The sequence below is a fragment of the Rhipicephalus sanguineus genome, unplaced genomic scaffold (assembly GCF_013339695.2).
Source record: "Rhipicephalus sanguineus isolate Rsan-2018 unplaced genomic scaffold, BIME_Rsan_1.4 Seq2034, whole genome shotgun sequence".
NCBI lineage: Eukaryota > Metazoa > Arthropoda > Arachnida > Ixodida > Ixodidae > Rhipicephalus > Rhipicephalus sanguineus.
Window position 1 is genome coordinate 1 of NW_023614760.1, and position 27,821 is coordinate 27,821.

At 47.9% G+C, this 27,821-nt stretch overlaps 1 protein-coding gene across 1 annotated transcript; it reads right to left on the reverse strand.

The window, feature by feature from the left end:
- Nucleotides 1–7,425: 7,425 nt before the first annotated feature.
- On the reverse strand, nucleotides 7,426–12,276 carry LOC119376706 (cholinesterase-like; the record flags this gene model as incomplete). Its single annotated transcript, XM_049411467.1, is given in 3 exon segments — nucleotides 7,426–7,479; nucleotides 7,481–8,956; nucleotides 12,161–12,276. Coding segments are annotated over 2 exon segments (1,500 nt in total), but the record flags the coding sequence as incomplete, so codon positions are not given.
- Between the last annotated feature and the right edge of the window lie 15,545 nt (nucleotides 12,277–27,821).

The following is a 27,821-nucleotide window of genomic DNA, read 5'->3' on the forward strand; positions in this document are numbered from 1 at the left end:
GCCAGACATTATAAAAAAAAGGGGATGAAGACAGTCAGTGCGGGCGGAGAGCCGCTAGCGAGAGGTACGCGAGCCGCGGTTTGAAGGCCCTAGATAGTGCGCTATATAGTGCGAGAGCTGCATGATACTGACACAACAGCGTTGGAATGTGCAGGAATAGAACAGGTCCATTAAACAAGGCGTGGGGTGAAGTATATTCGCTTGACGAAATATCTGGCTTGAAAAAGGATAATGACAGATTCCGTGCCGGGTGATGTCCCCTTACCTCGAACCATATGCATCCAATGAGTGAGCTTCGAGAAGCTTAGTCGCGCATTTATTACCAAACTCGAACGAACCCCGAAAATATATCGAAATTGCTTCGTCCTACTCCTGCCAGTCCTAACCGCGTAGTCCAATGGCCAACTTCTACCGGTACAACATCGCTGGGAAGGCATAAACATTTATAATATGGATAAAACGAGCACGGTGGAAACCTTGCATAACATACACTGCTGAAAACTGCAAAGAGAAGCCCTCAAAGAGGAGTTTTATAGACGACATTCAAGAGTGGCACGACGTTCGGGAACGAGAGAAGTGAAGGGATGAGCTGGACAGCTATGGTCATTCTGCAGAGGTCCACAAAGACATCCTAGATTTGCTCCAGTGGTGGAAGCTAACAACAACGACTGCCGACGCCTTCGCAATTGGCAAGGCAGATGTGGTGCGCCCGTCCGGCCAGCGCGAGCAGTGCAAGAAGCTTTAGCGCGGCAGGATATGTGATGCAACAGCGCATGGCGTGCTTGATACTTTGATTTTTCGCTCAATAACATGTGAAGAAGTAAACTATAAACTATGCTATAAGAAACTTACAGTCTGTATATACTAGCAGTGGTATGGTATATGAAAATAATGCTATGACAAATAGCTTTTTTTTATTTCGGCTGATTATACGCATACACGTGGTGCACGCGGTTCCATACCTTTGCCTAGATTAGTGTATTTACAACAAAGGTCACAAACTTGTTTTTCCCCTGTTTCTCTTGCTCTGGCAAGGTGCTACAATGGTGAAGATGGGTACTACATATCGAAAAGGGTGCATGGTTGGCTTTGAGGTTAGAGCTTGCTATAAATTTCAATAGGTTATAGAGTGCAATAAAAAGAAAGTGAAGTGAGCGTTTTGTTCTCCGCCAAGTCAATCTAGAACACATGCTCTGGCGGTGCTCCGTGTTACGCGGCGGCGAAGCCATCACGCTGTCCAAATGGGAGGCTGCTATTATATACCAGCTCCGCGCTAGAAGAACAGCTATATGGGCAGGCCAACGGGCCCGCGACGCAGCAGAGAGACTTGGTCTTTCTGTTCCGATGTCGGAGGGGCCCGCAACGTGCTAGAGCGCGTTCCGATGGACCATAATAAAGTTTATCCATCCATCAATCCATCCTTTGTTGTTATTGCGCTCCCTATCGAAAGTGAACTCGTGCTGCAAATCACTTTTCTTGCTACAATGTCTGCTACAAAACACCCTGCATGATCCCCAGTGTATTTGCAGAAAAAATAGGTACAGTATACCACTGCCGAACAAACAGTCATTGTATTCAGTATGTCCGCTCAACTGTTTGCACCGTGAGCCCCTTTTTACAAGAAATTACCGTAACTATGTTAAAATATAATTGTTAGCAAAATATGCGCCCACAAGCTGTAGATATTTGCCACTTAAAACACCCTGCTGTCGATTCCATGTTCGGGCATCACCACCCTAGATTACTGCGTCGGGCCTCAGTCGGGCCTGATCTGTGGTCGGGCCGGGCCGGGCCGGGTAGGCGAAATTTTTTCTCGGGTTCGGGCCGGGCCCGGTCTGACTTTGAGTCACCGGGCCGGGTTCGGGCGGGTAAATTTAAACGAGGTCCGGGCCCGGGCCGGGCCCGGGCTGAAAATTACGGCCCGTGCAGTGCTCTAGTATGTCCTGATCCCTGTACACAGCTCTCGCTCGTTTCTTCAGACCCGGGTAAGGTGAATAAGAGAACTGAACCGAGAAAAAAATGTTTCAATCGAAGTGTTCGCAAAGTATGAACTTGGCAAAGTTGTAGTGGTTTTTTTTTTTGTGTGTGTGGGGGGGGGGGGAGGGGGAGGCAGGGTCGTAGGCAGAAATTTTTTTTCGGGGGGGGGGGGGGGCACACCTTGATCCGAAGTGGGGGCCGGGATGGCAGATCTGGTCGAGTGTCATTTTGTGCTCTGTGTGCCTCGGCAAAAGAAATTCGGGGGGGGGGGGGGGGGGCAAGGGCCCGGTGTGCACCTCCCCCCCTGGCTGCGCCACTGGGGAAGGGGAGTCACTTTACTAAATATTTGCAGTTTGTATATGATATATACACACACGAATATTCATAAAGGGGTGTGAGACCCTTTTTGAATTTCAGAGTAGCAAGAGAAGCCTTGCAAATCATTTCTTGCGTATACAGATCACTGTAGATTCGGAGATTATCTTCACCCGGCTGTTAACATGGTAAGTCTGCAATCGATATAATCTGCGTTGGTCCCAGAATAGATTCCTGGACCAGGACGAATTTTTAGGGAACTAAGAAGCTTTCTTTCAGAGAAATCCGCATGGATTTCCTTGTGGCTTCATGCTACAAACGAGCGGTTGTCAATTTCCCCTTCTTGGGTATAATTTATTATTGTATTGCAATTAATGTTACACTAGCTAAACAAGAAAAAATAGACCATCAAGAAAAGAACAATATAAAGTACGTGCCGATAACTACCACCTCATTTAATACATTTAGCGAACAGGATTATGTACAGTCGAGCGCGATATGAAGGTTATCCGCGCGAGCATCGACCGGCCTAGCGTCCAGGGGCCTAGCGGCACGTTTCGGAACAGTGAAAATCAAGATTACGCATTCTTCTCGCCCTCGTTGGCTGTTCCATGCTAACAATCGCCCCTACGACGAACTCTACAACCTCTCTCTCTCTCTCTCTATTTTAAAATTTCCATTCGTTGCGATCAAGTGTATTCTTCGTCGCTCTTATCTCTGCAGATGATAACAATATCGCTGGGAAAGATCTAGTAAAGCCTTGGAATTGCTTCGTTTGAACGGCTTGCTAAGTGAACAAAATATATCGCGTTGTCATAAAAAAGATGAAAATATGTCTTCCTCAGACGGGAGTGGTCGCAGCTTAAGGAACAGCAAAAATAGTGAGTGAAGCTTGCCTGATACTTCCCTCTCCTCGAAAGGGGATTCTGGGCCGTGGCGCTGTTGCGGTTCTTGGGCGACGCTCGCGTGATAACCTCAAATCGCGCTCGACTGTATATAGGGGTTAGGGAGAGGGGAGGCAATATAAGATATTTAAAGATCATGGCAAGTAATGGCGCGATAAGCCGAAACAATGGCGTTCAGATCTGTGCCCGTTGAGCCCGGCGAACGCGATCTCGGAACTTGGTGACGGGTAACGGATGGAGTACTTACACACTTCCCTTTTCTTTGCCCATGGCTATGGGCTTCCCAATTTTCTCGTTCAGTTTGCTCACTGAATGTATCTTAATTAGTAGTCTAAGGTATACGAGGGCGTACCTCATCGACGCAACCATTCTCCCTCAGGTCGTACGAGGCACTTTTCAGATAACAGTAGCGGTGCAGTTTATGTTCACTTGGCATGTGAACACAAGATCGTCTTTGTTAAGGTGTTTAGAATGTTGATGTCGTGGTTTCTATATGACGGAACCGCATGGAAGCGTTCAGTCCATGGTGCCGGACGCATGAGGCAAGAATCCACAGGAATCCACAAGAGGCCATTGGGCTGAGCGCAGACCATGAGGTCAGGAAAGCCATTACGTTTGCCGGTGTGATCGAAAAGGTTCTCATAAGCTCGTCAAGCTGTGAGCTATTGAAGACAAACGTACATGCCGCTTGTTTCTGATCGACAGATTGCGGTCAAGAAAAAAAAATGAAGGCAGCTTCGTGCACAATTGGTGCCGAGGATGAAGGAAGTGCGGAGCTGGGAGGCCTTGTTTGTTTTCGGTTGTTTATTTTTCTCTTTTTTTTTCCTTGTCTCTCATCTCTCTGTTTTTTCGATGTCTTTTTGGTCTGTTATTTGTATTTCTTTCTTCTCTTTCAATGTATTTCTTTCTTTTTCCTGCTCTTATAACTTTCTTCTCTTTCTGTCTTTCTTCCCTTTCTTTCTCTCTATTCTCGTATTTTTTTTCTTCTATGCTATGGTTACTCCTCTCCCCTCATCCTTTTCTTCTTCCTCACCATCACTTCCCTCTCCACGCCCTTGGCATACTATAATATACAAGGCTATTCTATGCTCCGCTTGCGTGCCTGGAAGCCGGAGTGGTTACGACGCTCGCCTTCGGATCGCGGGTACGCGGGTTCGAATCCCGCCTCGCCAAGAAATTTTTTCGCCAGGAATTCTCTCTCTCTCTCTTTCTATGTCTTTTCTTTCTCTCTATCTTCCTCTCTTCTCTGTACTCCTTCTCTCGCCTCATCAGAATTACTGTATCCCACACCGGACATATCGGCGCATGTGTCCTTGTAGCGAAGCAGAGGACGAGGACTAAGAGGAAGAAGATTGCGCGTGCCGATGATGATAGTTTTTCTGTTCGCTCTGCACGGACTAACGGCCGACTTAAACAGCACCGCTGTTAAATGTTGACGTAGACATCAGTAAGTGGACGTAAACCGCTTGTGCAATATACGACGTCACGCCCTTGACGGAACGGGAAAAGCGGGTGCAAAGAAAAAGGTAAGAATAAGAATATAGCATCACTCTTGAGATATCCGTCCCCAAAATCTGCGAAAAGGTAATCCCAGCAATACAGTTAAGAAAGTTCCGGATGGTATGAGGCACGCTCTCGAAAAAAACTGCTATCTGAAAAACGGGTGTATCTTATCGTACGTTCCGCGGTCGCATGCCTCGAAAGTGGTGCTGTAGTATTAAAATTTCCCAGGCATGAGAACTTCTTACCTCAGTTCGTTTCACAATTACAATATTTGCCCGAATGTTGGTAACAAAACAGAACTCGTCTAGACGCAGGAACTGCTCCCCCCCCCCTAGCATTTTTCCCAACTTCTGTGCTGGCTCCAATCCAAATAATGTTATTCCTCGTCCTTGTGCATTTTATGAATAAAAAAAAGTTAGCGCCACTTCTCCAGATGCTGCTGCCAATAGTCACAAAGTGACTCTTCATATGGCTAATCAGTCATTGTGAAAATATTGAACAGTGTAATTATTCAATTTTTTGAAACCTGCTTCGTCTTGATATACATCAAAGCCCCTCATTATGGTACACTTGTTTGCCAAAGCTTAGTTTTACTGACTTTGAACGACCTCGTGAATTTTTTTTTTGCCGGCTTTTTTAATATGCAGCTTTCAGCGCAATTTTGTTGCTTGGCAACAACTATTTAATTTAGCCTCCGATTTGTGCCGTTAAATTGCTTTCAGAATATTAGAATAAAAGAATTTCTTCGCACATAAACGATCATGTATGGGGAGAGTCACTCGCCGAGTATTCAAACTTAGGAAGTACTATAAGCTTGGGTTAGTTGGTGGTTCATCACTGTGATGGAAAAACAGCGCTAAAAACGGACGAGGACTAAGCAAAACACGACATTTAGTTGCGAGTCATTTTATTTGCGAGTCAGCGCTTGTGTCGTGTCTTCCTTAGTCCTCGTCCGTCTTCAGCGCTGTTTTAGGAGCTTGCTCCTTATGCTCGGGGCTTGTCCATCGTCGTAGTAGCCGGGCGTAACACAGGTAAAGTATAACCATCTCAGCGCACGCTCGCGCGAAAGAGAAGTCTTCTTCCTCTTGTTCTTCCAGCGTCTTGATGATGATATTAACGCAGGCAAAATCACATATAGCATAGCCAACTGTAGCATGCGGCGCTCGCTCGACTCCGGCGCGTGCTATAGTTTGATAGGAGACCGCTAGAGGGCCACAATTGTGCGCTTCATCTCTCTTTCGACAGTCGTCAGTCAGTGCGCTTCGATACTAATAACATGAACGAAGAAGACAAAGCGGCGGAGCGGAGGGCTCGCAAGGCAGCAGCATGCGGGCTCGCCGCCAAGACCCTGCGGTGAGAGCTCGCGAGGCCGAAGAGAGACGCCAGCGTCGTGCGGACCTCAAGATACAAGCCCGCGAAGCCGAAGTAGCGCGGAAGCGGCGGCAAGAGAACCTCGAAGAGGTAGGGTCGTGGTATGCAGCGGCCAAGCGCCGAAAGCGGTCGCTGCCTGAAGTTGGTGGAGCCGACCCGCGCTTCAAGCGCGACTTCCTCGACTGCACGTTCGGCCACAGCTGCAAGGTCTATGACCGCTTGTGGTTCGACAACAACCTGACCACAATCGCTACTATAACAACGTGTCACCTCTTTATATGACAGTAGAGGTATTGTACGGAGCATTCACGGTTTACCCGATTACCTCCGAGCAAGCTCCTCTAACATCATTCTCTTCGTGGATATGGTACAATTTTTCCTTCACAATTAGAAAGTACGTACGCGTATTCAAAAGTGTCATGCATTATATATACGTATACATATAGGCTCCCGAAGTTCGCAGCGAAATTATCGAATTGTGAACGTAATACACTGCACTGCTCCAAAGTAACTTTGGAACGAAAGCGCGGAACACAAATGACCTTGAAAGAAAAATAAACAATGAATCCCCCTCTTCCTTATTTCCCTCTGATTCGATATGGGCTACGCGTAAAAAAACTATTTGTTCACATGAAACTCCGTGCATGTCGCACAACCAGAGGCGTAGCCATGTTACGTGCTTCTTCATTTTCTTTTTTGACAAACTCCTTGTGAATTGCCCAGATTCCGTGGTGGTATTCAGTTTTCTGTAGTCCAATATAAAAGATCTTACCTCAACCGAATTAACAAAACTTGTGAAAGGGAAACCCATAGAATAGCAGAAAGAGAGATTGCAGAGCCGTTTTAATAGCACGAACCATATATATGATGCACGTCCCCTCAGGTATATTCCGTAGATTATTTACGCATGTACACACGGATTTCATCGTATAGGCATATTTACATATAGCAAGCATTTCCTGGTTCGTACGTGGAACCTCTTGTACACGTGATTTCAGTTATCACAATGAGATTATGCATTCTAAAAAGACAGGGCGTGCAAACACGGACACAAGAAAGAAGTCAGGACACCACAAACGCGTTTGTGGTGTCCTGACTTCTTTCTTGTGTCCGTGTTTGCACGCCCTGTCTTTTTGAATGAATACTTACCAACTAGCTCAGCTCTCTGTTATTCTAAGAGATTATGCAGGCCCTAATATTTAACTAAGCTGAACAGCTGATGCTTTCGAGAAGCCTTGGCAGACAACTCCTTTGAAAATCGCTAAGTACGATCGTCAGAAAGTGTCAACGCATCAATGCACCTTCGCTGTGTGAAACAATTCGGGCATGACTGCAGCCTTCCGAATTTGCTTACCCTCGCTTTTGCAAACGTGGCCCAGGCGTTCATGATGTTCAGGCTAAAGGTCCGGCTCTGACTCTTCGAACTTGCCGGGAAACCTCATAGGCAGTCCGAACACGAGCGCCGTCTCGGGTGCGTGGTCGGAGTCGGTGCGGAAGTAGCTGTCCACTTCTTCGTCGACGTAGTCGAGCACGTAGTAGTGCACGGTCAGACCGGCGTTGGACAGTTTGCGGGCGAACGCGAGCGCGGGGCAGCCGGCGGCCACGTCTGTGGCGCCGCCTTCCACCAGTTCCGCCAGAGTCCTCGGGTGATCACAAACGCTGGCCGCTCGACTAAGATAGAGGTCGGCTACTTCGGTAGCGACGGGTCGCCGGTATCCTCGCGCGCTGAGCAGGACGTGTAGTGCCACCTGTGCGTCTCCCTTGGTCATGTTGTTCTGTTGCTTGAGCGCCTCGAAGCGGCCTTCGAAGACCTGCGACACCAGCCTTCTGCCTTCCGCACGGTTGTGCCCCATGAGGGCCTGGGCACTCGCGAATCCCCTCAGGTCATGAATGAGATCTGGGTTATGCGGCAGGAACTCGGTTCCGTGCGTGGGAAGGGGGGCCTCGATTCCGTGGTGTCGCAATTCGATCTGCGCGAGCAGGACCTCGTGCGCCGGACGGCTCTTGAGACATTCGATGACGTCGTCCGGGTGTGAGACAATCGAGTGGCCCGCCTTAGAACAACCCACCTCGACTGCCAGAGCGTCGGCCTTCAACAGACTCCTGCCCGTGCTCTCAGCCGCTTTGGCGGCATGTGCAGCGCCCCCTTGCATGATGACTCGGTGGAAGAGTCCTCGGGCCCAGGGAGATATCATCAGAAGTCGAATGGCTGCTATCCCGGAGCCTTCACCGAAAAGAGTCACTTGCGAGGCGTTTCCATTGAATGCAGCGACGTTGGTCTTAACCCAGGACAGTGCGAGCACTTGATCGAACAAGCCCGCGTTGCCGGACGCGTTGCTGTGGACCGCGTTGAGGAAGCCGAAGAAGCCGAGCCTGTAGTTGAACGACACGACGACCACGTTCTGTGTCGCGGCGAGCACGGAACCGTCAAATGCGGGGTTATCCGAAGAGCCAGCCTTGAAGTTGCCGCCGTGGATCCAAACCATGACGGGCTTGGTGCTGTTGTCGCTCACGGGTGACCACACATTGAGGTAGAGGCAGTCTTCGCTCATGCTCGGCCCTTCGGCGTAGTGCTCAGGAGCTGCATCCAGAATGATCTCTTGCATGCAGCGCTTACCGAAGGTCTTAGTCCATCGCGGAGCAGACCAGGAGACCTTCGGCGACGGCTTTCGAAAGCGCAGGTCACCCAGCGGTGGAGACGCATAAGGGATTCCGAGGAACGCGTTCACTTTTTCACCGTACACGTTGAGCCGGAGTCCCTTGACGTCACCGCTTCTTGTTCGAACTACGGGAGGCGTCAGTGCGTGCGTGACGCTAACCAGGAGGATCACGCCAGCGAAGCCAGAGACGCGCATTATCTCAGCGTCAGTGGTTCTTCACCAGGGCTGAAATCGAGCGATGTGTTAGGAGCAATCACAAGGAAGTTATCAGATAACAGTGATCCGCTTTTTCGAGCACTTCTTACGAACGAATTAAGCGACTAAGCTTGCATTACAAACAAAACACGCAATAATGATTTGAAGTGGTACACAATGCGGACAACATTTTTAACGTCAGCGCGCTAAGCACGGTGTAACCTATAGGGGTTTTATACTTTTGTGCAACAAACAAGCGTGAACACAACAAGCCGCGCGTGCGAACCTGTCCCTCGTTTGGATCGCACCGCGCACTAGAGGAGTGTAGTTACTCACTACTAGTGCTACGCAGCAGCCCTAACAGTCAGAGCTGTGACCCCCTATCCCGCGGTTCGCGTAAGTTGCGACCGCGGCGGGTTTCAGGCCAGTGGGGACAGAGACAAGTCTTTCAACTGAAGGTGTTTATTCACCCCAGATGCCAATTGCAACAATAAAGTATAGCACATCAAGTTAGTTAACCCCTCAGAGGCGGAGTGTTCCGCACTACTGGGGGGAAACAACAACAAAATAGCAAGCACACGTCGAGGGAATGATAAAGGCCCATCTCACCTCGCGTGGCTGCTTTTGCACTCCGGTCCGGGGCGGTAGTTCGCACTCCATGGCCGGAGCGCTGCAGGGGTTGATGGCGGCGGTGGTGCTCACGGCTTGGGTCCGATGTGGTCAATCACACCGCCCAAAACCGAAGACTTCGAGGCCCCCAAGAAAGCTACGCGCGTTCCCGGGGTCTGGAGAGGAGTCTCTCCAGAAAAGGGCAAGGAGGGAAAACGGGGCATCTCGACTTCGGCCAGGGAGCAGGGCGCGAAAGGCTGCGGGAGCGGCACAGTGCCCTCTCCCACGCAACCCCTCTCGCCACTGCGCGTACAAACGTAGCGGGAAGCCGAGGTGCCGCCGCGTGAAGACAACGGGTTTGCGTGTGCAACCCCACATCCCCCCCTCCTTAATTGAACCCTTTAGCCAAAAAAGAGGACCGCCATCACCAGGGCTTTCTAAGAGGGGGGCTAGCGACCTCCACCAGAAACACGCGACGTCCGTGTCGATGAGGGAGCCGCCCGGAGACACAGATCACAGCAACCGTTATCGCTGAGTGATGGCACTGGGGAGACATGACAGCTGATGGGGGCGCACCATTGTCTTCAACGCGGCGGCACCTCGGCTTCGCGCTACGTTTGTACGCGCAGGGGCGAGGGGGGTTTGCGTGGGAGAGGCCACGTGCCGCTCCCGCAGCCCTTCGCGCCCTCCTCCCTGGCCGAAGTCGAGATGCCCCGTTTTCCCTCCTTGCCCTTTTCTGGAGAGACTCCTCTCCAGACCCCAAGAGACGCGCGCGGCTTTCTTGGGGACCGCCTGGTCTTTCGACTCGAGCAGGGGTGACGACCACAGCTTGATCGAGTCGGGAGCCACCCAGACGCCATCACCCCCTGCGCAACGCCCGGTCTATTGTGAGGTAACTTACTGCCTCAGGGCCGGACTGCGAAGCCACGAGAGGTGAGTTGAACCTTATCGCTCTAAATCTCGTGTGCTTCCCATTTTGTTGTTGCTTTCACGTTGTCGTGCGGAACTTCTCCGCCGCTTCGTTCTTACCTTGTATCTTGTTGCGTTTGGTGGCGCTTTTGGCACAATAAACTGTGTCAGGCAAAGAACTCGTCTCTGTTACCACTGGCCTGAAACCCGCCGCGGTCGCAACTTACGCGAACCGCGGGATAGGGGGTCACAGCTCTGACTGTTAGGGCTGCTGCGTAGCACTAGTAGCGAGTAACTACACTCCTCTAGTGCGCGGTGTGATCCAAAGACGGGACAGTTTCGCACGCGCGGATCTGTTCGTTACAAAGTAACCCCTATAAACCCTGGCGCTAAGCAAGGTGGAGCAAGGGGCGAGTTAGTGGGTGGAGCAGTTTAATGACACCTGGAAAAATGGTCAATTTCGACCTCTCGATGATGCTGACACAACTTTACTTTCTCTTTCAACATCTTTAACGCTTTACACTCCACAAAATTACTTGTTTAAAAGGAAATAATAAAACTTCTTTCATCGAATGAACACTACACTGCTGTGGCGTGGGGCATGAGCTCGCGCTTGATCCCTGAGCTCGCGCTGATCCCCTGAGCTCAAAGAAAAATGACCCGAAGGTCGCGGGATCAAATCCCGGCCGCGGCGGCTGCATTTTCGATGGAGGCGAAAATGTCTGAGGCCCGTGTACTTAGATTTAGGTGCACGTTAAAGAACCCCAGGTGGTCGAAATTTCCGGAGCCCTCCACTACGGCGTCTTTCATAATCATATCGTGGTTTTGGGACGGTAAACCCCAGATATTATTATATATTATTATGTGAGCTCAAAGAACATCAGGGGATCAAAATTAAAACCAAGCTCTCGAAAATCTTGTTTAAAACAAAATATGCCAGACACGGTGTTGCTTCTTGTCGCAGTAACAGTAAGGCGTTCTATTTTTTGTATCAAGTGAATAGCGACGAGATTACAAACATTAATTCTTCAACAAAGAATGTTTCTTAACGCTTCTGCGGAAACCCGTACAAAAAGCTACATAGAAGTCCGCATATAACGTAACACTTGTCTGGACGCTCGTCATAACAAGTCATTATGCAGTTGCTGCGTCAATCACAGATCGTTCACTATACATTCAGTGCCAGAAGTTCACGAGACACAGGTCTTACAAAAAAAGCTGCATTTCCACGAAGTTAGGACACATATTCTCGTATTAAGGATCGTACCCGGAGGTTGTCCATCGCAATTTAACGCATTCAATTAAATCTACCCTGCTTCAACAAACGAGAAATTTACAGTTTTTGTAGTACTTGTGACGAGTAAACCTATGACACTCACTATTCTCGAACGGAAAAACGCGAACACAAAACTCTTCAGACAAAATCGCATTTCCAGTGGTGGAAAGTGTTACAACTTAATTTTGATGCTACGACAGGATAGTAAGCGTCGGGTTGCGCGCCCATGCTTAGTACAATCTCAAATCACCGCATGAACGTTAAGGCTTGATGAAAGAATTGCGTTTCGTTCTACGTCGATTAGGAGTGAGAAGCAACGTTGTGGATTGTTTCACGCTCACGAGACACGGTGTGATCAAGGTCGAACAATCCCAGACAGTGCTGGCGGCTCACCCCTTGACACTGTTACGCCTCGAACGAAGTACGGAACGGAAGCTTACCCAATGGAGGAGCTCGTCGAAGTGGACTCTTGAAAAAAAGAGGGCCAGAACGGGAACAATGTTGTCGCTATCTCGCTCAGAACAGGCACAGAGCCATTGAGACGGCAATTTGCGACACAAACACTGATATCCCCAGCCGATAATAACCAGGAGCGACCGATTTCCAGGCCAGGCACCATGCGTTCACGTATCCAGCTGACGCGTACAGACGTCATAACCCTGGCATGTATTGCCTGATACGTGGATCATTCCCACTGGAATGCATTTGCCCAATCGCGCATTTCAGTCATTCTCGCTAACACCAATGAGGTGTTTTGAATGTTACAGTGTTCAGTGGAGATAACTAATGAAGGGCGCAAAACACGAAGTTGAATGGACGCACCAGAGTGGCGGCTGTGATGTCTTTTTTGGCATCCGCGCGCTGCTTTCTTGTCGATGAGCAAAAGTTCGAAAATTCGATTATGTAGGAGTCCAAGCTGGATTAGGTCTAAGCAAACAATGATGCGTTGCTGCTACGTCTTTTTTCTTTCAATCGTAAAAAAGATGATTTCATGGTTAAACGAAAGTATATGTATAGATCGCTTGGCGCGACACACGCAAAGCGGATGGATCCTTCTGGAACGTACTGTAAGGAAGCTCTCCCATAACGTAAGCTGAAATCCTTGGGAATTATCTTTAGGGATTTAGAAGGCCACTATATATGTTGGCACATTTACTCCTCGCGTTAGATGGGGTCACTTTGCGTTCAATCATGTGATTACAATGAGAGCGCTCAGCCCGTAGCTCTAATGAGGCCAACGGAAAGGGTGTTTCTAGTAAGTAAAGGGCGGCGCAAACAAACAGAACTAACGCATCTGGCGCCATTACGCTGCTTTTATTAATGGAAAATATTACATCGTTGGGCGTTGAGAGGTTGCCTAATGACCCACGCTTCAGAAATGTAGCAAAGGAAGGGCGCTTCATAAACTATACATATTGAGAAGTTGAGAAGTTACACGTGACGGCGTTCTGCGCTCGTAACAAAACACGCATCACAATATCTCGATATTTTGCCCTCTTATCTAGGATGGTGCTGATATGAAGTCGCATTTTAATATTGCGTTTTATCGTAGTGGATTTAAATGCAAATGTAGTCGTCATAGCGTCTGTCATTCAAAGGCATTTTCAGACATTTTCACTTAACTCATAGAAACAAGATATCGCTGAGTTGAAACGGACGAAATTGATCAGCAAATTTTTGTCAGTTTTAAGAACACATTCTGCATATTTAATTTATTTATTTAGTTATTGGTTATTTAGTTATTTATTTATTTATTATTCACATCAGGAACTTTCTTGGCCCAATGAATATATTGTCTAGAAAATAGTACCAGGAGAAAACGGTTGTCACAAGATGGAAGTACAAGTAAATTATTAGTGATTAAAATAATATTAAAGTTCTTTCCTTTTTTCGCCAGTACGCTGCTAATAATGGTAATATTTCTGACAGCTTGGTGTCACAAGAGAGGTAGAGAGGACAATGTTAGGTGCATATGTGAGGTCGCGTCGCACGCGAACGGCGGAAGAGGGCGCCAGCTGTTCACAAACGATGAACGATGTCGAAGAGCAACGGCCGACCAATAACAGTGGACGACCACAGAAAAACAGGCAATTATTTTTTTGTGTTTTTAAGGACGTGAACGTAGAACAGTAGACGCGCAATTCAAGGTTATCATCGGCTTGTGACGTCACTGATCATAGCGTGACCCGGCATAAGGCGTAAAACAGTATCATTCCTCAGAGAAACCTTGAAGAAAATGAAGGAGGTAGGACGTGATAGGGTGTTCAACGTGCTCCTCCAATACTGTCCATAAAAGATGCTTGATCATCGGAAGTAGTAGTACACGAGAGGTAAATGTATTGATTTTTGCACTAACAGGATAAGTGCATTTTGCATTCGCATCGCATTTCCCGAAAAGGAAACGTTGACGTCATTTAGACTCCCGCACTGTGCTTTCTATTCCTTGCCCCCTTTGTACACACTCGAGTGCGTATGTCTTCATTCGTGAGTAGCACTTGCATGCATAAATAGTGCAGGATGGCTCACGCAAAAAGCGCATTGCGTTCTGCGATCGTAACCATGCATATAGCGTCGTCGTGCCGCGGTTAGGGTTGGATGCTTCCCGCCTTGTCGGGTCGAAGAACCGACAGTCTGTTTGCACCACTTTACGTGCGCGTGCCTAATGCAAGCTGCGCAAACGTAACGGCGGCCTCACTGGTGACGCACGAAGTGGAATTTTCGCTGTGCTTTTCGTGCTCTGCGTCTGAATTTTAACGACAACGTTGTGCAGCCACTCGCCGAATCCGCCACGCTGTTGGTATAGTACGTGTGTCGAAGCTTCGCATGTATACAGCGGTGGGAGTTAGCCAAGCATGGGCAAAAGTTCTACCATATCATTATTGTCCCTAAGCAAGGCGTGGGGCCAGAATATAGTTTTCTTATCTTCCCATGCGGTTCGGCAGCTGATAAGAAAGACAAGAAGGAAACGTGCTATATTTCCTCCCGGTGGTTTCCGATAAGATGATAAACTGGTGTACGGCTCACAGTCGATCGCAAAATTGCAGCAGCACCATACTCGCTTATCATCTGACTATATGAGAGGGTGGAGGAAGCGGAATGCAACCGAGACGTCCTGGCTTGGTTTAAATGTATCCATGTTGAAGTAAAGCGCTCATATCCTATTAGGAACCACACTGCCAGTGGTGCCGGCCATGCGGTGACGGTGATACGTTAATCAGTACCTGATAAAGGAAAATCCGTTAATTAATACTTCTGTAGTAAGCTTAGCAACCCGTCTCCTTATCTAGCCCAACTTTACCAACGTGTCGGCACACCCAACTATTGAAAGGTTAGAAAGGTAGTATTTCGCACGTTTGTCGCCTTCTTATTTTAGCGCAAATGCCATCGGACCTATGGAACTTGATATATATATATATATATATATATATATATATATATATATATATATATATACCATTTCAGTAGTTGGGTGTGCCGACACGTTGGTAAAGTTGGGCTAGATAAGGAGACTGGGTTGCTGTTGCTGAGCTTACTATATATAATAAATAAATAAATAAATAAATATATATATATATATATATATATATATATATATATATATATATATATATATATATATATATATATATATATAGTTGAAGAAATGAAGGAGCACACTTACGAAAATTGCATATTTTTACTCATTTACGTTTCGGCCGTGGCACGGCCTTCGTCGGAATGAAGGCGTCATTCTGATGAAGGCCGTGCCACGGCCGAAACTTAAGTGAGTAAAAATATGCAATTTTCGTAAGTGTGCTCCTTCATTTCTTCAACTACATGTGCACCGGACCTTAAGAAATATCTTTTGAATATATATATATATAATATATAATATATATGTATATATATATATATATATATATATATATATATACATATATATATATATGTGTGTGTGTGTGTGTGTGTGTGTGTGTGTGTGTGTGTGTGTGTGTGTGTGTGTGTGTGTGTGTGTTAGATTAGAGAAGTGCAAGCACACGTACGAAAACAAAAACAAGACATTTATTCGACGTTTGACAGTTCTCGGAATTTCACACGAGCATAATTGTGCGCTTGTGAAATTTCGAGAACTCCAAACTCGTTTCCTGGTATACCGCAGTACCATATGATTTGACAAAGAAAGCCTTCGCATGCACGAGTTTCAGATAAACCCTCCTCTTTACATCCAACTGAACTGACACTGCGTGCACCATTCCCGGTGCCAGTGACCCACAATAAGTCCTCCTTGCCCTACGTGTCTTCCTTCTTCCTCGTAGACCAAAAAGTTGAGAGACAAGACGTTCACTTTGACTGGCGGCAGGTTTCGCGTCTATATTACGTTCGGCCACCTCGCACACTGAACAGTTTCAAGACACGTACACGTGGTTACGAGTGCTCGTCTTAACCAAAACGAGGTATCCTAGAGCCAGCACGCTGTAAGAGTGTACACTGGCTAAACTCAATTATTAATCTCAATCGTTATTCTCACGCATCAAAATCTGGTCGTCAACAAGGTTAAGAATTTTATTCCACGACCAGCTCGCATTTAATATATACTGACGTCACAGCGTGCACTTATACACAAATTTAGACAGAACAAAGTGCATAATTATGAGATTAAGCTGGCTAATGAACCATCACTGTTTAGTGGGTAGCACTCCCATCCATTAAGCGCAGAATACGCGCTATTGCTGCACTTCGTTAAATTTCCAATGGCTGACGAAAAAAAAAAATGGTTGATCCCTCCGTCGTAGGAATCGCAATAACACGAAAGTAAAGCGTACCCTTACAGAAGTAACTGAATGTTTACTGTACATTGATATAAGAGAGTTGCACAATGTATATTGATGCCTGGCAGCTATAGCACCCGTTCAACGTGGATGTGCCCACTTTGATGATTGGTGGTACATCTCCATCCCGACGACTAACATCCCTGCTAAATGATTAAACTAACCGTGTGGTAGCGGTAGTAGTTAACGGTGAAAATGTAATCAGAGAACTAGGTGTGATAGCCAGAAGAGCGTCGCATATTGGACGCAGAACATGATCGCCATCCCGCGGCATGTTAAAATGTGATTGAACACCACGGTCGGCTAAAGTCGCCACCTCGCGGTGTGTTAAGGCATTGACAGAATTGAACTTCTATTGAAAACGCGCCGAATGGGAGGGACGTGTAACGCGTTGCAGGGGCTAATCATGGAGGCCGCAGTAATGACGAATTACTTTACTTTACCGCTCCCAGGGGGCAACGCGACCCCGCCGACTGGGAGAGTGGTAGATATCAAAGACGCGTTTGTAAAGCTTCCAGTGTCTGTGCCCATGGCGCAGTGGATAGCGTGCCCGGCATCTGTGTCCGCCGACTGAGCGGTCGTGGGATCGACGCCCGTTGACGGAACTTTTTTTCCTTGCCATCTGATCGTGTGTATTTTTTCGACGTCATTTCCGTGAAGGAAATACGTCACTGAAGTCTTGGTGGACCCCGGCATAAAACACTTTCGTGTTAAAAAAGGGCCAACGTATAGCTGCATTCTCTATCAAAGGCTAATAGAGCACAAATTTATACTTGTCACAGAGCGCAGGTCTTGCGTTGAATGCGCTCAATGAAGGAGAATGAAAACTCCCAAAAATAGATTTCAATGGAGGACAAGCTGTTGCTCCCTTACAAGGGTTTCACGAGTGCACTTCTTATTCTAAAAAAAAAAAGAAAAAAAAGGGGCGAACCTTCGACTAGGCAGTAAGCCGCGCAAGCCTTGAAACAGTGAAACTGGACGTTTCTGAAGACTAATCTGGTTGCGTCTAGGTTGTTCGTAGGCCTTAGCTAGGTGATGAAAGTTGTTTCTAGGTTGCTTCTATAGGTCATTGTTAGCTAGGTGATGCTAGGTTGTACGTTGATTCTTGGCGCAGAGAGGTTTGAGTTAAACCACAGACAGTCACAGACACGACACGGATGTCCAAACTCCAGAGACAGAAACTCGCGCTGAAACCAAGCAATCGCACCTCTCATAGATCTTCGGGCACGTCGTCGTTGGCGTAGGCTTTCCGTCGCTTCGGGGTCTTCTCGCAGCCGCTGTTGCCTTTCCCGTTCCCTAGTGTTGGGCTAACTGTTGCTTTCTTCCTTCTTAGTGCACCAGTGGTGAGTAGTGGGATTTACCCAATTTGTGTGTGATACATTCCCGTTTATGACGATGAGAGTTTTCTGATAGTACGCGTAGAGAGAGAGTGAGAGATAATTTATTTAAAGAAAGGCAGAGAGGTCGGCTTGAGCTATAGTTGGCTCTGGCCTGTTAATCTACACTGGGGAAGGGGGACAGGGGAGCGAAAGAGTGATGAATGACGATGGTAAGGTAGGGAGATGAGAACATAATTCCGTGACGCTGGGGCAAATTTAAAGACGTGCATCCAGTCCAGTGGCTTCTAAGAAAGCTACGACTGCTTCTATAATCACACTTGAGCTGCTGAAGTCAGGCCAAGGACCTAACACAACCTCATCAGTTATTGGTCTAAGTACTATGATATTGCCCACTCGAGGAGATCAGTTTGTGACGTTCTCGTGCGTACGCTGGACAGGCGCAAAATATATGTTCCAGTGTTTCAGGTAAATGACAATGACCACAATCGGGACCTGTGGCAAATACCCGTTTGTTGGGCTAACTGTTGCCTTCTTGATTTTTAGTGGACCAGTGGTGAGTAGTGGGACTTACCCAATTTCTGTGCCTCATACACACTCTAAGAAAAAAGAGAGTCAAAAGAGGGTCATGGAACCGTGACTCTCCTCGGGTGTCCATCTGACCCCTTTTGGAAGGTACAGGCAGAAAAAAAGAGTTCGCATTTGGGAAGGAGTCACTGGACCCTCCTGAAGCGCGTTTCGATTGGCTTCGGTATACGGAAGAGCCGCCATATACGCCATACATATCGCACGCTCGCCCTTTGGCGCCGTTGTGGCGCATTGCTCGGCGACGCAGACGGGGTTGGCGCCGGGGTGGCGCGCCGCTCTCCTCTCTCAGTCGTCTCAGTTCTCAGTCTCCTGGTCTATTGGAATGCGTTGCGTGGATGAGTTGGTTGCGCGTCTTCTGTGGTACTGACGCCGGCTCCGTGCACGAAGTGACGCTTGGAGGGCGGAATATTCATGGAGCTGTGGATACGGACAACGGGCGCCAGTTAACGGTGAGTGTACTGCTTTCGTAGGCACTAATTATACAGCTTTAGCTGGGCGTCTGCAGCAGCTCTGCGGAAGTTATCTGCCAGCCATTTCCAACAGCAGCCTGTGTCCGCCGGGCTGTTGCGGATGGCCAACTATAGCTGTCAGTTAACGAGTTGCCACCGTTATGCGCGTTGCTGTACAAGCTCCCATAAAGTGAGCGATGCAAACAATAATCGAGGGTCATTTCTTGCTGATCGCACGTCGTGTCTGCACTACTGAAGGTGCAAGATGTCGTTTTGAGATGCCCTTTAGTCTACTTCATAATAACATTTCCATCGACCTTGAGTGTGCGGCGTGCTTCCACGCGTGGGAACGTGAAAAAAAAAAAGCCTGTGTACAGAACGCTCAGACGCACTATATGTAATGGTTTTTGTTGGCTGAAAGACGGTAGTTTGAGGTGCAGATATAGTACGGTGGCTTCCAGAATGTACGCGGTAGTCATTCAAGTTGGACACGCCTCGCCGGTGAAAGTGAAAGAGCTCTAGACTTTCGACGGCGCGCGTTGTTGCGGCCGCCGGCGTGCACTCTTTTCCCTCGTTTCTGTTTGCTGTTTTCGTGGTTTGCATACAGTGCGATGACGTTGGGCGCTATAACAGAATCGAGTGAGTGTACGTGATTGTGGGAGTTGTGCGCGCTAATTCTAGCATATGACATGTCTGATCTCGACGTAGACGGCGTACGCACGCGCTGGGTGTCGTTCGGGCCCTAGTACTCGCATCTGTTTTTCTGAGTATTTAAGGATGGTTACGTTTGTAAAACGTGCGGTCAATAACCGCTCACGGCATGCCCCTGGCTGCCGGAGGATGTGCTTGTTGTTTTGTTGTTAGCCTTTATTATGTCTGTGTGAACCACTTATTGTGTAGGTTGTGCAAACCTTTACTGCAATTTCATTTTCTCATCATAATATCACGTTCTGCTTTTCAGATACCGTTTTTCATGGTGCTCACGCTGGACAGGAGCGACAACCTAGCAAGCCACAAGTCTGATGCTTCCAGCCGTCACCACTTTTTGATTTATTCTTAATCACAAGGAATAAATATGGAAACATGATGGCAATTTCTGCTGTTCATTTAGCACGATATGACACTGTGCACATCACAGTCACACATTTTAGTTGGCTATACTCATAGAAGCATGTGAATGAGGAATACCCAAACTTCTAATTGGAAATCACAGACCATCTTTTCGCGCTTTCTATATAACTTTGTTGGAAAATATGTGTTGTTTTGACGAGTTTTATTAAAATAATGCTAAAACTGAACTATTCTTTTTTTACAGTAGCTGGGCAGAACGGCAAGTATTATTGGACTTGTTTAAAATGAATACTCCACTATTTTCAACAGTCGCGCAAAAGTAGGGCAAGGATCAAATGAGTAGCTTAAAATACTTGTGGAGTCGCTTGATGCTTCGGTGTGTGGTCCCTTGACCCCCCTAGGAGCCGGTACCGGCAAGAGTCGTCTGACTCCCTATGAGTGACTACGTGATCCTCCCGATGAGAGTCTTTGCACTTCCTAGAGGTCAGGGGACTCTCCTAGAGCGAGCCGACCCTGACCCACCAAGAGAGTCACCGTGACTATTTAAGAGAGTCGTATACGTGGCAAGTCAGAAACTCTCCGAAAAGAGTCACGCATACTCTTTTTTTTCTTAGAGTGTACAAGTCTAGTCATCGCCATTACGCCCATGCAACAAAGTACGGCACCGGCGAAAGCACGAGGATGGGTTGCTATAGCGTTTATTGCTATAGCGTTTATTCGCTGTCATTTAGACTTCCTTGCGTAGCCAATTCAGGTCCAAGTGAATTGTTCCAATCTATAAGAGCCAAATCCAAATTTTACTCCTGAACGCCGGGCTAATAATGGGCTATATTGATTTTAGTCGCAATATACCGGGTGTTTCAAGAAATGAGTCCAAAATCCTCAAAATCAGGAAAATGCGATATTTGCTCGCTGCCTTCACAACTGCTTTTTCTGCAGCGGCAGGCATCTCATTAAGATGGCTAAAGACATCATTTGGGACAGTAATTAAGAAAGTTAAACTTATTAACTTTTTAATTGACAGAGTTAGGTGGTTATGTCAAACGGGAGAATTGAAGTTCTTCAGGCGAAGAACCCATCGCAGCTTTGAGACATAGAAAAAGCGGCCTCTAGTAATTATTGCGGCGCGTAATGAAATTCAACCAAATTCAACGGCGAAAGCGAAGCACCGATGAGCGCGACAAGCACACGGCCAGAATGACGTCACTGTTCAAAGCAACGACTGCAGAGGTGTGGTTCTTCCGCGTTCGTTAACGTATGTGCGCCGTGCATGCTATAATTGCAAGGGAGCCCGCACACCCACTCAACGAAGTCGGTTGATGGTTGATGTAACGGCGCTCACTCATTCTGGACGCCTCAGAAGAGTACGGCAGTAGCGCTCTTCGGCGTTTCGGTTTCGCCGCTGAATTACGGTGAATTCCATACTTCGCAATTATTGCTAGAGGCCGCTTTTTCGAAATCTTAAAGGGGTACTGACACAAAAATTTTGGTCTCGCGTTTTTTTGCTGCAATGTGTTGCTGGAGGCCTGTTAGTCGTAACACGGCACATCGTTTGCTGCAGCGCGCGACAGATAATTAATTACAGGCTCCTCATTACCGACCAGTGTCAGTTTCGGTTTCAAAAACTACAAGCCTCCGGGTGCAACTATCACCACCTAGCGGCTGCAGCGCTCGATCACGTCAGCACACAGAAGTGTGACGCACTTCCGCGCTGTTCGCGTCGTCTCCTCGCATTCGCACGCTTGCCGCACGTGCTGCACGATGTCGTCGCCATCATCGTCCTCCTCATCGTCGTCTGTTGGCGACGATTTCCTTGAGACACCTACAGCGCAGCGGCGAGCGCGTCAAAACAAAAATGGCCGCTACGACGTCATCACAACTTGTTGTACCGGCTACAACGGTTACGTAGGGGAAGTAGGGGGGTCACCTCGGGTCACCTCCGAGGGTGTCAATGCAATAGGTGCGGCCTATAATGCTGGATCGCGCACGCGAACTTCAATATTCATATAAAATACCTTCCAAGCTTTATTCGCTGTCGATATTTCGCAGATGGTACACGCACGTACACGGAAATCTATCCAGCAGGCTATCTCGGCCGCGAAATTTTGTGTCAGTACCCCTTTAAAGCTGCAATGGCTTATTCGCATGAAGGACTCCAGTTCTCCCATTTGACCGCCTAACTCCACTAATTAAAAAGCTAATTAATTTAACTTTCTTAATTACTGTCCCAAAAGTTGTCTTTAGTCATCTTAAGATGCTTGCGGCTACAGAAGAGTAATTGTGAAGGCGTCGAACAAATATCGCATTTCCCTGATTTTTGAGGATTTCGGGACACATTTCTTGAAACACCCTGTATGTTTGAGGTATTATGGTGACAGGCGCACACTGGCAAAAATTGTTGGAGCAGGCCCGACCATAGTGTCAGTATCAAAAAACTGCATTTTTTCGCAGTTTCACACGAAGTGGACTTCACTCAATTAGAAAAAAAAAAAATAATAACGCCCCATATGTATACACGCCCACATACAAACGCACGTACGAACATACGTAAAGGATGGTTGAAGTTCCCCTCACCCCCGAAAAAAATTCTGGCTACGCCCCTGAGGAAGACATATGCGGCGGAAACGTCCCTAGACGGACGGTCCGGGATATAGCACAGTATACCTGTTTTGAGTTAAAGGAGAAGACGCTGATTTCTGGTAAGGAAGGGGAGCAACCTCGAAGCAAAAGGAGAAGCTGAAATGGCTCGGCAAGTGCGAGTGAGGAGCGATGAAGCAAAAAAAAAATAAAAAGTGGCAAGTGGGGAAGGAATAATGGATGAACGGTGGCAGAAAACAAGAATAACAAAAATCGAAGGGCACGTAACATAAAGGAACGCGAAGCACACACACGACCAAGGGCATGGGAGGAGCGTCCTGCCCTGACGGCTAGCGAGCCGACGAACCGAATTCAACCGGCCTTACCGGTAAGAATAGGTATACACATATAGCGGTAGGAGTATCGTTTCTGAACAGAAGAAATGACCAAATAGGCGAGGTGCGGTGAGGGAAAAAAAAAAATGATAGCCCGACGCGAACTCGGAACACGCACTAAACATAAGCGCAAGAAAGATTCGCCCTTCCAGTGGTGGCCACACGAGGTTGTTCCAGCGTAGTGGCGGCGAGCATTCCTGGCCGACCGACCGGCTCCTCCCCGAGACCCGCTGACACGATCACGGCTGCATCTCTCGCAGCACGCTATAAATGCGCGCGCGCGCGCGCTTTATATTTCTCCGGCCCGAGCACTCGGTGCACGGAGTTGTACTATATACAAGTCCGCTTCTGTGCGCCGCTCGGCCTTTTTATTATGCACAGCGAGTATTTCTCCGTTCCAAATACACGTGCCATAATATTTCTTTGTCTCCGTTATTTTCGTACTCCTGCGAGACCGCCGTGTTACGGCCGGTGCGGCGGTGCGAGCAGTGCGCAGTATACGCATGCGCATACGTACACTGCGAAAGCATGTGCTCACTCCTTCCGCCCATTTTTAAGAGGGCCGCTCTGTCCGTGCCTCACATTTGCATTTCTTTCCCCCTTCAGCCATCTCAGTTGCATGAGATCGTGAACCTGTGCGCACGGCCGGACAACTTCGTTCGTTCGTATATTCTTCTCTGTGCTTATTTCCTTATATAAAACTTATAAAATATCGTTCATAGAATTTCTATTGAAAGTACTTTAACGGTGTTGAGCGGAAGCTTCCAAAGGAGCGCATGTCTGAAAGGAGCAATACTACATTTTATCTGTTATGTCAACATAGAAGAGAATGCGTGCGCGCTCATTCGGAGGTTAACACTCTATTTAACTTGAGTGCAGGAGTAATAATATCTAAGCAGAAAGCAGCCGCGGTCGCCTCTCGACACCATGTGCACTGTGATCAGCAATGCGCCTTCCAGTGGTTTTGTTATGTATGTATACGTATCAGCAGCGGGTATCAAAGGCACCTTCTCTTATGGCCTTTCAGTAAGCGGCCGCAATCTCATTGCCTCGCTCGTGGTCTTCCTTCGAACACGAGGCGTAGCCCGTGCGTTCGCTTATACGAAAGCGGCTTCTGGGAAGAGGAACAGTGCGCGCAAGAGCATCCACGCTGACGCTGTGTAGCATAGTGACCCCCAAGAGAGCGGATCTTGCAAGACGACATGCCTGCGTCGGAACCGCGCCGCGCCGCCTGTTCTGTGCAGCGTTATGCAGCAAAAGGGCATGCGGCACAGGTACGCGTGGACACGTAGCCAAAAGCCAACTCAACTTGCGTGCAGTGCTAATTTGACCAAGACATTAATGGCGGGAATGTTTCGCATGACTGCGTAAAGTTTCATTTTATTTCGTAAGAAATAGAAGAGGAAACGTCGCCTTGTAAAGTACAAAAGTATCACGCACTTGCACGGCAGATAAAATTAAAGCATGCTGTGATTCGAATGACTGAATAGAACTGGATTCGCCACCTTTTCGAGTCAATACTTCTATAACGTCAACTTTTCGAGGTCAAATTTATGTCACACATACGAAGGTGTGAGTTTTTCTTTCACTTCTACGTCTGTGGGCGTATCGTAAAAAAAAAGTATACAATTATCGCGGCGGCAAGGACATTGACAAGTGCACTGCCAACGTAATGGTCATTATTCGCTTCCTGTCATTGGAATATAATAGGACTTTCTACCATTTCCTATAGTGGCACCGTTTTGCTTTGTGAACGTCCAATTTTCGACGGTGCTCAGCCACGATAACAGCGCGTTTAGGTCGATTTTCATACTTACGAATCGTACCGAGACATCCGAAAGTACTTTAACGGCGATATCTACAGATACTTCAAAGTGAACACAGTCCGCGCAAGGATGGGCTCTTCGGTTCAGCAAAATGATTTTTCTCGTATTAGTAAGCTACCTTTTCACAATACAAAAAACACCACTCTTGCCGCGAGAAGGCGCTTGGTAAGCGAGACGATACCAACTCGCAGTGACTTCATAGGTCTGTTAGGGCCTGCGTAATTATTTAATTATTTGTCGCTAAAAATGAATTACGTACGTGTTTTAAGGAAGCCTCGAACTCTTAGAGCAAACTTCGTGAAATTGTATGAAGCCAGTATCGCCAACATACGAGAAAAAAAAGGGGGCTTTGAAATCCGTGACGTCGAACTGACATTCAGCTACCGAAGCTCCGGCGCGAAATTCGAAAATGTAACTTTGACATACATTCTCATAAGAACATATGATGGCGATATTAACCACAATAGAGTTCTCAAAGACTGATTTACCACTCTTAAATGGATTACTGTTGGCGTTCGCTTAAGGCAATGATATACACGTTTTTGAAAGAAACTGCAAGAGAGGAATTTGTGAACATGCACCCGCGACAGAATTTTCACACGCAGAATAATGACAACTATAAAAGCAGCAAGGGTTCCGCATTAATGACTTCACGGGAGTTGACATTACTTAAAAGCTAAACGACTCCCATCCAACTGCAATATATTATGCAAACAAGCATTGTTTACGTCGTAGCTGTACGCAGGGGCGTAGCCAGGGTGGGCAGGGTTGGGGGTTCAACCTCCCCCCCCCTGAAAATTTTCAATTTTGCATGTGTACGTATATACGTACGAATATATGTATACAACATGCATATATACGAACATATGTGTATGTATACGCACGCACGTACAAAAAGTATGGGTGAATCGCCCACCCCCGAAAAAAATTTCTGGCTGCGCTGCTGGCTGTACCAGCGCTCCTCACGAACATGTCTGACAAATACGAGAGCTGGAATACTTGAACCAATTTCACAGAGCTATAGCGCATGCTAAGGGTAATTCATGCCTCCAACTACGGGACGCCACGCGTGTTAACGCAAATTTGGCCCGTATGTTAAGCTTTCCACCCATCTCAAGTTTCCTCGCGCGAACATGAATTAATACAAGACAGCGCAACTTGTACGATTTCTGCTTCGAGGCCTCATTCTGCCGAAAGCAGTCCAACGGATTCATTTCGTCCCCATTATCTCTGACACACGCGCAGCGCAATCTTTACAACGTCACCTTTATCGGAATATTTTCGCGACGCTGCGAGCGGTGCCGTTTATATACTTAACGGCATCGTACGACACCAAACCAGGCCTGCCCCACATTGATTTTGTATTATTGTTTTTCTTGATCTAGTTTCCTAATCGACACCCCTCGCACTAAACACTCCTACATTTTAGAGAGTGCATTGACGGCACAGCCTCGAGGGCCAATACAGCAAAAAAATGATGACGACGTTCCTTCGAGAAACTTGGTAGACCCGTCTTCGGGACAGCCGATGCATGGAACTGCGCCGCCGAGGATATCGGCCCCGCCGGCGCCCACGAGCGTCTCGCAAGCGGAATTTCCAGGGCCCCGCTTGGCGGCGCTTTCTGGACGGTGTCAGTGGTGCCCTTCCTTCGGCGAGCACAACGAGAAGCAATCTGCTGGACGCGGGTCGAGGACCCGTTGACGGGCCCCGATGACGGCCACGCACGAGGCCCTCCTCCTCGTATGCCTTGTCACTGGCGAACCCCGGAGATGCGGCCGGGTGGACGGGAGCGCCGCTCTCCACGCTCTCCAACGAGGTGACGGGGTTTTTTTTTTCTTTTTTTTTTTCTGCGCGGCACACTGCCGGGGCCCAGGAACGCTCGCCGGCGCGGCAGGCAACAGGTATGAACGCGTCGTCCGTGTTTGAAGCAATTCGCCGTCGAGAGGAGTGCTGATGGAGCCCGTCGATCCGCATGGCACGCTCCGCCTTCGCGGTGATGTCACACTCGCTCCCTTAATCGTCTGAGACCTCGGGAGCAGGGGCGTAGCCAGGGGGGGGGGGGGGGTTCAACCCCCCCCCCCGGAATTTTTCAGTTTTTCTGGCGTATATATACACGCGCACATACAAACGCACGCCACGAACATACATAAAGTCAGGACACCGAACAATAAACTGCCTATTCACTTATATTGCAATTACCCCGCCCGCAACAGGCGACGTGCGCTATATATAACAAGACGTATCGATGAAAGGACGAAAGAAGTGGAATTGTTCGAGGGGCTCGTTTCTGCGTTAGACACAACCTAATGAATTGTATCGATGAAGACGTATCGATGTACGCCAAGTGATGTGACAAGAGACAGAGACGTTGGCAAAGAACCAACAGCCGGAGGCTGACACTTTATGCCCGTTTCTCTGCGCCAGCATGTAAAGGGAATACGAGAGGGCAGGTTATGCTTGGGGATGATGTGCACTTAGCGCGTGAATGAATAGCCTGTCTGATGCACATTTCACAACCCCGAGTTAAGCCTCGTGCTATCCGCCGCGGCTAAGTTGTCGCGCAGGCGAATGTCGAGTAGGGGGATCGATTTCCGGCCAGGCGGCCGCATGTAGATGTTGGCGAAGTACAAGAACACCCATGCACTTAGATTTAGATGCGCGTTTAAGAACCCCAGGCGGTAAAAAATTAACCCAGAGTCCCCCTCTACGACATATGCCTCATAATCGTATCGTTGTTTCGGCACGTAAAAGCCCAGAGTTTCTTGAAAGCCTAGTGCATGTGCCTGCAGGGATGCAAGTAATGCGCCAATTTCTCTGCAACTGTAGACTTGTGGTCTGGTATAACTGCCTGCGTGCATTGTGGTTTCAGTGATCGGTCGACTGCCGATTTTGGATAAATAATCAGTCAACGTATTTCGTTCACGCATTTACCATACGGTACACGCATCTACATCCACGTACCCCTTCAATTTGGCTGTGGCGCGTGCAAAAACACAATGCGCCGTGTCCTTTGTGTCTCCCAACGTAGCAAAGCAACCTATATACAGTCC